At 35.4% G+C, this 13,611-nt stretch overlaps 1 protein-coding gene across 1 annotated transcript in view; it reads right to left on the minus strand.

Annotated features, from left to right (window-relative positions):
- The window catches only part of ANXA10 (annexin A10), a 100,081-nt gene that overhangs the window by 55,040 nt on the left and 31,430 nt on the right, over positions 1-13,611 (minus strand). Inside the window, exon 2 of the mRNA XM_025922230.2 lies at positions 7,788-7,869. Coding sequence (XP_025778015.1) covers positions 7,788-7,869 — 82 coding nt within the window. The remainder of the gene's footprint in view (positions 1-7,787; positions 7,870-13,611) is intronic.

The raw sequence follows: 13,611 nt of genomic DNA on the forward strand, positions 1-13,611 counted from the left end.
GTAGTTCAGTCAGTTAAGCGTCTGACTTCATCTCAGGTCATGATCTCGTGGTTCATGAGTTAGAGTCCTATGTCGGGTTCTGTGCTGACAGCTCAGAGACTGAAGCCTCCTTCTGATTCTGTGTCTCCCTCTCTCTGCCCCTTCCCTGCTCACACTGTCTCTTTCTCTCTCTCAAAAATAAGTAAACATTAAAAAAATTAAAAAAAAAAATCATGTTTGCATGTCTGTTGACATTTAAAGTTACATCATTTGTATTTTGTTTCTTAACACATAATTGCGTAATTAAATAAATGATATTGAATTTGTGTAAACATAACATTGCCTTGTATTCAGAAAAATTATTGAACTCATAATTTTTAGTAACTTTTTAGTTGATTAGCTTATACAAATTTTGAGATACAAATAATATACTCTGCACATAATAAGAATTTTGATTTCTTCTTTACAGTAACTGTAAGTTTTTCTTTCTTACCTTATTACATTATGACAAAAATTTCTAGGTAATTCTTATTTTCTGGGTTAACAGAAAATCATGGCATCATGAACCATAGAAGTTTTGTAAGCTTTTACAATATACAGTTGATTCTTGTTATTTGTGGTAGTTTTCTACATAGGTGTCATAACCACTGAATTAACAGATACTGAACTATTTCTCTGAGGGGAAATATACAGTTGTGTTTCTACAACCTCTGGTCACAACATTTTTGTCAACAGAAATGCCATTTACGTTACATTATTTGTTAGCCAATGTCCTCATAAAACATGCCTGTCTCATCAGCATTGAAAGCCTTCATTTCCTCATGTATAAAATTTATATTTTTTGTATAAAATTTTTCTGTATAAAATTTAAGAGGTATTTTTAAAGAATATCTTAAGGAGGTATTCTTCTACACCCTACTGATCTATAGCACTTGTTCAGCTGAAAGTTTTATGCTCTATCACCTTTTGAAACATGCAAGCCATCTAGCACTTTCAGAAGAAAGCTGATAGTTACACTTTTTTATACTATTATTAGCTTGTCATCTCATGAACTCACAAATTTAACTGCTTTTCCATAGCTTCATAACATAGAACAGATGTTACTTTAGCATTTTTCTGGACAGCTTCATGCATTGATCAGTGAATTTTATCTTTTTTTTGGAATGTACTATATTAGTGATTTATTCACATTGATCTCATGGCCAACAGCATTAGAACTCATGTCTGAATGAGGCTTATCCGATGCACATGTTTCCTCCATAATATTTCTTCTTGTGCTTGGGAATACTCACCAGCACTTCAGCACAACATTTGTTGGGGGCATTTTAAAGAATACAATCACCAACCAAAAGCATAAAGATGCAAAAAATGTAGCATTAAATAGACTACAAAAAGAATATTTGTTAACTGTATGAGAGCTGTGGCAAGGAGGCAAAGCATCATTTTGTCTAATCTTAGCTGGTAGTAGGTACTCTGGTGACTCAAAGTTTTCATGTCTCTGCACATGTCTGTTAATGACCATGAAAACACTACAAATACTGATTTTGGTGTTATAAGTAAATTTTAGCCAGTAGGCAAATGGGCAAATGTGGAATCTGTGAATAATGAACATTGACTATATGGTCAAATAGGTAAAAGTGTCCTACCAGGCAAGAAAATACTTATTACTAAAATTTCAAATTATATCTAAATAACACTGAGTGGCCTACACAGATAGATTATAAGTAATGAGATAGAGGAAGATATACTATGCTAACATAATGAAAAAAAAGCTGGAGTAACTATATTATTTTTAACACAAAAGACTTCAGAAGAAGGAAAATTATTAGGGATAAAGAGGGCCATTCCATAATGATAAAGGGGCCAATTCTCCAAGATGATATTATAAATCTTAATGTGTGTGACCCCGATAAAAAAGCATCAAAATACATGAGGCAAAAACTGATAGAATTGCTAGGAGAAACAGATGAATCCACTATTTTATCTGGAGTTTAATGCCTCTTTATCATAAATGGATAGATTCAGCAGGCAGAAAACTTGTAAGAACATGGTTGAAATGAGCAACATCATCAATCAAGTCGATATAACTGATATCTATAGAATACTTCATCCAACTGCATCCAAGGAAAGCAACGGATTATTTATTCTTCTATAGCTCACGTGTAACACTAAGACTACATAAAATATACCTTAACTGGTTTAAAATAATAGAAACTATGCAAAATATTCTCTCAGACCACAGTGCAATTAAACTAGAAATAAGTAACAGAAAGATAGCTGGACAACTCTAAAATTCCTGGAGATTAAACAACACACTTGTAAATAACACATGGGTCAAAGTAGACTCAAGAAAATTTAAAAAATTCAAACCAAATGAAAATGAAAATATAAGCTATTAAAATTTGTGGTATGTAGCAAATGAAATGATTAGAGGAAATTTTGTAGCATTGAATAAATATGTGGGAAATTAAGAAAGACCTAAAATCACTAACCTAAATTTCCACCTTAAGAAATCAGAAAAAAAGAACAAATTAAATCTAAAGTGGGCAGAAGCAAAGAAACAATGAAAATTAAAGTAGAAATCAATTTAACTGAAAACAGAAAATTAATAGAGAAAAGCATTTAACCTGAAAGCTCATTCTTTGAAAAAAATCAATAAATTTGGTAAGCTGCTAGCCAGGTTAACTAAGAAAAAAAAGAGAAAAGATATAATTACTAATATCAGAAACGAAAGAAGATATGTTATTACAGATACTATGGATATGAAAAGAATAGTAAAGGAATACTAAGAACAACTTTGTGCCCTCAAATTTGATACTGTAGATGAAATAGACAATTTCTTCAAAGACATAGTCTACCTAAACTCACACAAAGAAAAATAGACAATATGTATAGGCCTATGTCTTTTAAAGAAATTAAATAAATATTAAATAACTTGTCAGAACAGAAAGCACCTGGCCCTGATGGGTTCACTGGTGAACTCTACCAATTTTTTAAAAATTTTATTTTAGAAAGAGAGCATCAGTAGGGAAGAGGAGCAGAAGGAGAGAGAGATTGAGAGAGAGAGAGAGAGAGAGAGAGAGAGAGAGAAAGAGAAAGAGAGAGAGGAGAGAAAGAGAATCTTAAGCAGGCTCCATGTTCAGAATAGAGCCCAATGAGAGACTCCATCCCATGACTCTGGGATCATGACCTGAGCTGAAATCAAAGCTGAATGCTCAACCAGCTGAACCACCCAGGTGCCCCTCTACCAAACTTTTAAAGAATAAAATTATATGATTTTTTTTTACAATCTCTTCCAGAAGATAGTAGTAGAGGAAATACTTCCTAAATCATTCTATGAGGTCAGCATTACCCTAATACCAAAACTAGAGAAAATATTACAAGAAATGAAAACTACAGACCAGTATCTGTCATGAACACAGAAGTAAAATTTCCTTAAAAAACTGGTAAATTGAATTCAATGTTGTAAAAAAGAATTGTGTATTATGACCAAGTGGTGTTTATTTCAGGTATTCAGGTCTTATCTCAGTATTTGAAAATCAATTGGTATAATAGAATAGAGAAGAAAAATTGTTGACTGTATCAACAGATGAAGAAAAAGCATTTGAAAAAAATCCAACATGTATTCAAGATGAAAATTCTGAATAAAACCTATAGGGAACAATATACTTAATGGTGACAAAGACTGAACAAGGCAAATAGCATGGACTGTTTCAAAAAGATTAATTTTGACTTGTATGCAGCTTTGTGAAAATTCAGGCATGTAGTTTAAAAATAATTCAGGTTGTCCAGTATCTCACAGGGACGATTTGGAAATTATATTTGTTAACTGAGACAAAATAAACACAGTTGTTCTGAGATTACACGGATAATGAAGACAGTTTCGACTGGTAAGGAACTGGATACTGAACTGCACTATTAACGAATGTTAACTGAGAGTTATTCCTTTTTAGTATGATTGGTGAATTTTTATACAACTTAAGACAATTAAAAAATTTTTTTAAGTTTATTTTTGAAAGAGAGAGACTGAGTATGAGTGGGGGAGAGGCAGAGAAAGAGAGATAGAGAGAGAGAGAGAGAGACAGAATTCGAAGCAGGCTCCAGGCTCTGAGCTGTCAGCACAGAATCTGACATGGCACTTGAACCCATGAGCCATGGGATTATGACCTGAGCCGAAGTTGGATGCGAAACCAACTGAGCCACCCTGGTGCCCCACAACTTAAGACAATTTTTGTTAAAACTGCTCATTTTCGGGGCGCCTGGGTGGCACAGTCGGTTAAGCGTCCGACTTCAGCCAGGTCACGATCTCGCGGTCCGTGAGTTCGAGCCCCGCGTCGGGCTCTGGGCTGATGGCTCAGAGCCTGGAGCCTGTTTCCGATTCTGTGTCTCCCTCTCTCTCTGCCCCTCCCCCGTTCATGCTCTGTCTCTCTCTGTCCCAAAAATAAATAAACGTTGAAAAAAAAATGTTTTAAAAAAAAACTGCTCATTTTCATTTGCTTTAAGGTATTTTTTTTTTCTTCCTTGTTTTTCTAAATAAAGCACAGTAGCCAGGTCAAAAATCAGCAAGCGAGACTACATTAAACTCGAAAGCTTCTGAAGAGCAAAAGAAACAATTAACAGAATGAAAAAACAAAAAAAAACTACAAGAAAGGGAGAAAAGGTTTGCAAATCATATACTTGATAAGGGATTACTGTGTTGTGTACTTGAAAGTGTCTAAGAGAGTTAATATTAAATGTTCTCACCATCACAACAAACAACACAGTATTCTTAACTGTAATCACAATGCTGTATATTAGATTCCCAGAATTTATTCCTCTAATAATTGAAAGCTTGACCAGTAACTCCCCATTTCCCCACCCCTCAGCCCCTGGTTGTTTTCATGAGTTCCGTTGTTTTAAATTCTGCATATAAGTTATATCATACAGTATTTGTCTTTCTGATTCATTTGCTTAGCATAATGCCCTCAGGATTTATCCATGTTTTCTCAAATAGCAAGATTTTCTTCTTTTTATGGCTGAATAATATTCCACTGTGTGTGTGTGTGTGTGTGTGTGTGTGTGTGTGTGTGTGTAGAGAGCGAGAGAGAATGAGAATCCCGTTTTCTTTATCAATTCATCTGTTGATGGACACTTAAGTTGCTTTCATGTTTTGGCTATTGTGAAAATACTACAGTGAATATGGGGGTGCAGATATCTTTATGAGAGAGTTACTTCATTTCCTTTAGATAAACACCCAGAAGTAGGATTGCTAGGTCATATGGAAGTTCTGTGTTTAATTTTTTGAGGAACCTCCATACTGTTTTCCATTGTGGCTATACCAGTTTACATTCCTACCAGTGGAAATTCCCTTTTCTCCACATTGCTTGTCTTTTTGATAGTAGTCATCCTAACAGGTGTGAAGTGATATTTCATCATAGTTTTTATTTGTATTTACCTGATGATTAGTGATGTTGAGCACCTTTTCATGTACTTATGGGCCATTTATATGTCTTCTTTGGGAAAGTGTTTATTCAGGTTCTTTGCCCATTTTTAATAGAATTATTTGTTTTTTACTATTGAGTTGTATGAGATTCTTCTGTAATTTAGATATTAATCCCTTGTCAAGTATATGATTTGCAAATCTCTTCTCCCTTTCTGTAGTTTGCTTTTCCAGCTGTTGTTTCTTTTGCTCTTCAGAAGCTTCTAGTTTCTGGCTGCTGTGTTTTATTTAGAAAAACAAGAAAGCAAAAAAAAAGTACTCTAAAGCAAATGAAAATGAGAAGTATTAACAAAAATTGTCTTAAGTTGTGGGGCACCATAGTGGCTCAATCGGTGAAGCGTCCAACTTTGGCTCAGGTCATGATCTCATGGTTCAGAGTCATCAGGATGGATAGATGTTTAAAGCATTTTGATCTGTGTTCTTGCTCTGGCATGCCAGAGTGGACAGTATGCAATCAAAACCAAAACCTCCTGGAATTCTTCAGTCTAAAACACTGACAAGCAAAAAATTACAATGGTCAAAATGAATCCATAGTCTGACCCTCCAGTTGCTATGACAGGAAAATTGAAATTGGAGCAAAGAAAAATTTTTTCAGTGAATAGATTGAACTATAGTTTTAAAGCAAAAATTACTCTCCTGTAGACAAAGTTAATCTATAACTTTTTGTTAACTTGTCTCTGTATTTTTTCTATGATGACTGATATTTTAAAAGGCATGAAAGCTTGCAAACTCCTAAAGTCAACTTTAGAGAGCATATTTAAAGTCCTTTATTGTTTTCCTCTGAGATTCTGCTAGTGAATAAAACACAAAAATGAGCATGCATGCATGCATGTGTTCATGTGCACGTACACACATACACGCACACACACACACACACACACACACAGAGCATAGTTCTCTTAAAGGCGACCTTATCTTTAAAGTTAAGAGCTTAATTTCTTATGAAAGGCTTTGCATGTTCTGTGCAAACATTTCGATATTTATCTTCATGCTCACAGGAAGTCTTAAAACAGGTTTTAGTTAAGGAAAATATATGGATGTTTAACAGCTCCATTTCGTTTCTTTTTTTTTTTTTTAATGTTTTTAAATGTTTTTATTTATTTTTGAGACAGAGAGAGACAGAGCATGAATGGGGGAGGGTCAGAGAGAGAGGGAGACACAGAATCTGAAGCAGGCTCCAGGCTCTGAGCCATCAGCCCAGAGCCCGATGCGGGGCTCAAACTCACGGACCGGGAGATTGTGACCTGAGCTGAAGTCAGACGCTTAACCGACTGAGCCACCCAGGCGCCCCTCCATTTCGTTTCTTAAAAATTAAATCTTTTTAAAAAGAACTCAACAGTGTTCCTCCCTTATCTCTATATTCCTTTTCTAAACTCTAGATTCAGTTCATTGAATATCCAATTAAGAATCCGCATGCCAAACTCTATGCTCTGGGAACTCTCTGAAGTCAGTAGTGACACAAAAGGACAAGCACAATGAAAATGAGATTGGGGGTGACTGGGTGGCTCTGTCCCTTAAGCATCTGACTTTGGCTTAGGTCATGATCTCACAGTTCATGGGTTGGACCCCCGCCTTGGGCTCTATGCTGACAGTTTAGAGCCTGGAGCCTGCTTTGGATTCTGTCTCCCTCTCTCTCTGCCCCTCCTCTGCTCATCTCTCTCTCTCTCTCTCTCTCTCTCTCTCTCTGTGATAATTAAACATTAAAAAATTTAAAAAAAAAAGAAAGAAAATGAGATCAGTGACATAGGAATGCAGGAGAGGGTGCCCCAGAGGTTGGCATGGTTTGTTGGGTCTGGAGTCCCCAAAGAACAATTCAAAGAGGTGGAACTGTTTGAAGAGGATCTTGAATAGAATTTGGATACAAAATAACAGGAGAAGAAAAAAGCATTACAGGCAGGGGATTATTGGACTAGTTTATAGAGATGTGGAAAAGCAGATCCAATTTGGGGAATAGCAGAAAGTCTGATTTAGCTGGAAATGGAAGTAGAAAAAAAAAAGGCTAGAAAACAAACAAAGGCAAAGAAAGATGTTTTTCCCCAGATTAAGGTTTTTTGGTCTGGGGTTTCATTTAGTAGTTAGTGGTGAGACATTTAAGGATTTAAGATAGCAACATGTGAAGATCAGATTTGCAATTGAGAGCACAAATTAATTTATCCATTATTGTCCTTTTCTATTATTTTTCTTCTTATTCTAGTTCATTGCCCAGCTTTTTGTTTTAATCCACATTTGCCTTCCATTAGACATCAGCTATTTACACCCATATTATAATATTAAAGCAAGGTAAAGTGAAAAAATTACAGTAAAAGATGATAGAAATGATCTGGCTTACCAAATCCTTGGAGTGCTCCCTCTAGCATTTGGGCGTCCATTATGGGGTTGAAATTGGGAGCTGGGAAGATGGTTCCTTGCACCTGGTGGGAAGGGTGAATGAGAAAGAGATTGCAGTGTTTTACCAGAAAGATTTCAACAGTTCTTTTTGCAGATAAATGGAAATAAAAATACATTCCATATATTTAAATTACTCTAAGACATACACATAAATCTATTAGACAGATGTGTTAATTGTATATTAATTGCATGGAGCAAATTTGGTTGTTGTTTTTTAATCCACTGGCCTTATTATATTGACATCTATTATTCATCTAGGAAATTGAGATACTAGAACCAATAGTAGAAAATGTGAAAGCCAAATAAATATAAATCTTTGTAATAAACAGTAAACATTTTCTCAGGAGTTGATGGCTGTTTTAGAGAAACTGAAGAGAGAACTCTATTGGGGGGGATTCATGACATTCATATGAAATAGAAGTGGCACTTGCCACCATAGCTTTTTTATGCATCAGGGACCTTAAAATCATGTTAGAGAAAACAGAAATATTTGAATTTGGATTATGGGATTCATAAAAATCTAGGTGATATAGATAGGGCAGAGATTTTTTAGCTGAAACTTGCAGCTGCAGAGGAAAACATGAAAACCTGACTGACATTCCATTTAAATTCTCTCTCTTGCTAATAATAAAATGGCAGAACATTTGTGTTGGGCTTTGAATACACAGTCTATTATTTCAGACAGAGCCAGCCAGGACTAGACACTGTAACATCATACTCAGCACAAAAGAATTGTCAATCAAAATTTATTAAGAATGGGAACTCCGCCCCTCCCCTCCGTTTGTTGTCAGTGTGGCCAGAAACATCGGGAGAAAAAGCCTTCCCCTAGCAAATGGGTCTACTAGGCCTTGAGAACTCAAGCATTCATCAAGCTCTTCTGCAAGAATAATATCTTAGATGAAGATGAAGTTTTCTAGTGCCCATTTTCTAACAGTAGAAAATTAATTAATGAGAAGACTGCACCATCATTTCTAGTCCAAGAAATATACATATACAAACACCAAAATATTTATGAAAAGATTTTGGGGGGTTAAAAGCATTGTTCATTTGAATGAAAACTAAAATTTAAATTCTGTTTGGATTTCATTTGACTAATATTAATGATCATGAGGCTGTCTATTTGAAGGAGACTGGGAATCAATTGTGCTATGGCCATATTTTCATAAGTACAGCCATGTTAGTAAGACATTCTTCTTAATTACATATATGGCAGATGTACATAATTAAAATGAAAATATGGTATGCATGTTACATTGCTAAAGTGCATGAAGTTTGCTTCTGATATTCAAGTTTAGTGGAAATGATCCAGAGACTAATTTCTCTTGAGCCAATCCTCAATTCTGGGGGCTATTTATTAGGAGACAATATGAATGTTACCTCCTTTATCCACTAACCTGTTCCATTGGTCTCTATTAAGAAGATAGACTTTGATTCTTCTTTTACTTATTAAATGCAGTTTAAATAGCAGATTCTAATGTAAATTCCTAGGTTGAGTTCTCCTCACCTGAAGCATTTTTTTTTGAATCTTGTTATCCTAGAAAAATGAAAGCTTTAAACTTTTGAGAGAAGAGCCATCTATTGAATGTGAAATTGTTTTCTGCTATTTGTCATTGCCTTTTTTGTCCACGTAGTTCTTTCTAGGTTTTTTTCCCCCATTGGGAAAATAAAGTGTTTTTTTTGAGGCATGGAAAAGAGATACTTTATTTCCCCTATTTTAGGAGTTGGAAGATTTGTTTGGATAAATCTTGTGTGGACAATACCATTTTTTTTTTTTTTTTTTTTTGCCTTGGAGACCTTAATTTTGCGGTCTGCTATTAGCTAACGGGTTGTTTTAAACTATAAAAGACAAAATGTATTTGAAAACAATAAGACATATTCTTAAACGTGGTAAATTAATGTAGGCAATTTTAAGCACAGAGTATGCAAATTTTCACTACAAAACATCTCATTACTGGCTAGACTAGGATCTTTCAGAATTTCTATTGGAGTGCTATAAAATAAGTGCTATAAAATAAAAGCATATACCTTTATAGGGAAGAAAAAAACTCTAAAATTTATAGGTAAAGGAAGTTGTAAATGTTTATAATGACTTATCAGACACAATCTGTAGGTGAAAGAGGTATTTTTTCTTGTGTTAATTCTTGTACAGATTAATAGTGCAACATACTTTTACAATATAATGTAAAAATTACTTCTTTTTTCTTTATGGTTCTCATATTGTTTGCCATTTAAGCTCATTATTTTCTTGTCAGCTGGCATTGTTAATATGCTAAAACTCTTCTGGAAAAAAATTCAACACGAAGTAAAGGAAAATTGTAAAAGCTTAGTAATTCACAAAGCACAATTTTTCTAGTATGTATTTGTCATTTATGCCCATTTATATATCATAGCAGAACATTTTTTAATTTATTTTTAAAGTTTATTTATTTTGAGAGAGAGTGCATAGTAGAACATTTTATTTATTTATCTATTTATTTATTTATTTATTTATTTACTATTTTAAAAATTTATTTACTTATTTTGAGAGAGAGAGAATGCATGGTGTGGAGGGGGCAGAGAGAGAGATGACAGAGAGAGAAGCCAAAGCAGACTCAGCACGGAGCCTGATGCATGACTCAAACCCATGAGCTGTGAGATCATGACGTGAGTTAAAATCAAAAGTAGGACACTCAACTGACTGAACCACCCAGGCAACCCCATTATATTTCTTTTTATGCCAATTATTATGTTTTAATTAAGCTAAAGTGAGCAATATTATTCCATATAAGGCACACACTTAATGTTCCTTTTATTTTGTCATTGTATACTAGTTTTGTCATTTATTTATTTATTTATTTATTTATTTATTTAGAGAGTGAGAGTGAGGAAGGGACAGAAAGAGAGGGAGAGACTGAGAGTCCCAAGCAGGCTCCACACTGTCAGTGGGGATCCTGATGCAGGGCTCGAACTCATGAACTGTGAGATCATGACCTGAACTGAAATGAAGAGTTGGGAGTCTTAACTGACTGAGACACCCAAGTGCCCCCTGATTTTGTCTTTTAATGATAGTATTTTTCCAGTTTTATTAAGCTGTAATTGATATATAACATTGTGTAAATTTAAGCTGTATAACATGATGTTTTGATATATGTATATAATGCAAAATGATTGCCACAGTAAGGCTGATTAACACATTTATCACCTCACAGTTTCATTTTCATTCTGATAGGAACATTTAAGAGCTACTCTTAACAACTTTCAAGTATATGATATAATATTGTTAACTAAAATCACCACGCTCTATGTTAGATCCCCAGACTTTTTCTCCTTATAGAAACTGGAAGCTTGTACTCTTTGACCAATATCTCCCAATTCCACACTCTCCACCCCCCTGACACATACCCCTGTCAGCCCCTGGCAATCACCAATCTTTTAATGATCATTTCAACTAAACTGACCAGTTAAGTCTATTGAAACAGTCAATTATAAATTTCTAATTTTCTTCCCTGAATTAAATAATTTGAAACAAAAAAGATTGATTAATGATTTGGGGCCATAAAACTTTTTCAAATGACTATGATATAACTATAGGTAGATACTCATCCATTTTAAGGTAATTTGATCTTTCCTTTGGATATTTTCCCCCAAATTTGTGCTCAACCATATTCTATACATTCCTTAATACACAATATCAGTCTCTCTGATGAAATTTATGCTGACCATTTCTTTTACTAACTCCCTAGCATTTACTGCATTTTTATTTTTATTTTTTTAAATTTTTTTTTTCAACGTTTATTTATTTTTGGGACAGAGAGAGACAGAGCATGAACGGGGGAGGGGCAGAGAGAGAGGGAGACACAGAATCGGAAACAGGCTCCAGGCTCTGAGCCATCAGCCCAGAGCCCGAGGCGGGGCTCAAACTCCCGGACCGCGAGATCGTGACCTGGCTGAAGTCGGACGCTTAACCCACTGCGCCACCCAGGCGCCCCTGCATTTTTATTTAAAATCTGTACTTTATGTTTTCCTATTTGCTATCTATTCTTAAAATGGGGAATTTCACTGTGTCGTATAGGGTACACATCGTTTTATAACATATTGCCCTAAGTATTTATTCTTTGTCTTCATTTCTTATCCTTCTAATTATATTTTATGTCCCTTGACCACAGAAGGCATATTAATTCTATGTCATGATTTTCTATGTAGTGAGACCTTTTTTTAAAATATTCTCGGGGTGCCTGGGTGGCTCAGTCGGTTGAGCGTCCGACTTCAGCTCAGGTCACGATCTCGCGGTCCCTGAGTTCGAGCCCCGCGTCGGGCTCTGGGCTGATGGCTCAGAGCCTGGAGCCTGCTTCCGATTCTGTGTCTCCCTCTCTCTCTGCCCCTCCTCCGTTCATGCTCTGTCTCTGTCTCAAAAATAAATAAATGTTAAAAAAATAAAATAAAAAAATAAAATATTCTCATCTACTGGTGATGTTACTTAAGTTAAATGATTTCTTAAAAAATAAAATATTTGGCTGAATGACCTGGCTTTATACACAATTAATATAATAAAACTTTTTTTATTTTTTTACAAATACAGACCATACATGAATTAAGCAGATTCTTTTAGTCATTATATTTATCATATTTATTGTTTTGTATTAGGAAAATTGAACAGAGACAAATAAAGGAGACAGACAAATAAGAATTACCCTGGAGAAGAGGTGTAGGAGAGGGAGATGTTCCTAGTTTGCTAGGGCAAAAAATTTTCCAACCACATGTATGAGCAAGTAAGTGATCTGGGAAGAGGGAGCACAGTAAGTCTTGAAAACTGATTCATGTGAGAAACAGGATAGAGGCGAGGAGTGGCAAAGGCAGGATTACTAAGGGACATCTAAAGACTTTTTTGGGGGGAGGGGATCAAATCTTTTTTATAATTTAAATATTTATTGATTTTTGAGAGAGAGAGAGAGAGAGAGAATGAGCACAGGAAAGGCGGGGGGGTGGGGGGTGGGGCAGAGACAGAATCTGAAGCAGGCACCAAGCTGCTGTCAGCACAGAGCCCAACGTGGGGCTGGAACTCATGAACTGTGAGATCATGACCTGAGCGAAATCAGAGGCTTAACCAACTGAGCCACCCACGTGCCTGTCAAACTATTTTACTGAGCAGCTTTGAGGGAAGGTCAAAGGGGAGGAGCAGAAGGTGACCCTACGTCCTCTGTGAGGCCAGAATCTTCCTAGCTTCACAGTCACTGAAAAGGGACATTTAAAGATTTTTATGTTTAAATGTTTTTTTTAATGTTTATTTTTGAGAGAGGGCGCGCGCGCGCGCGCGCACACACACACACACACACGCGCACACACACACACACACACACACACACACACACACGAGCGGGGGAGGGGCATAAAGATTTTTAGCATGAGAGTAAAGGATGACACAAAAAAAAGTGAGGTAGGTAGCAGAGGTAGGTAATTTAGAAACCCAGTTGAGATATAACGCACTCCTGAAGAGAGACAAACAGCGTGTTCTTAATACAGATTGCTTGCTTAGCTGAATGTGATTTAACTTACTAATTGTTGAGATGTATTTTAACTGAATGAAGTAATAGTATTAGTCTTTTGGAAGGGTCAGAGGCTGTTGTTTTGGGTGTTTTGAGCATATATACCTCTTAAAGTGATGTTCTATTTTATACTCGTGTTAGAGCAAATTGGGAATTTCAAAAAATCGGACACTTTCAGATGTGACATGAAAAATAATGTGCATACGGTAAAATTATCTTATTTATCTTGCTTTGAAAATTGAC

The sequence above is a fragment of the Puma concolor genome, chromosome B1, assembly GCF_028749965.1.
Source record: "Puma concolor isolate L17-30 chromosome B1, mPumCon1.1.hap2, whole genome shotgun sequence".
NCBI classification, from domain to species: domain Eukaryota; kingdom Metazoa; phylum Chordata; class Mammalia; order Carnivora; family Felidae; genus Puma; species Puma concolor.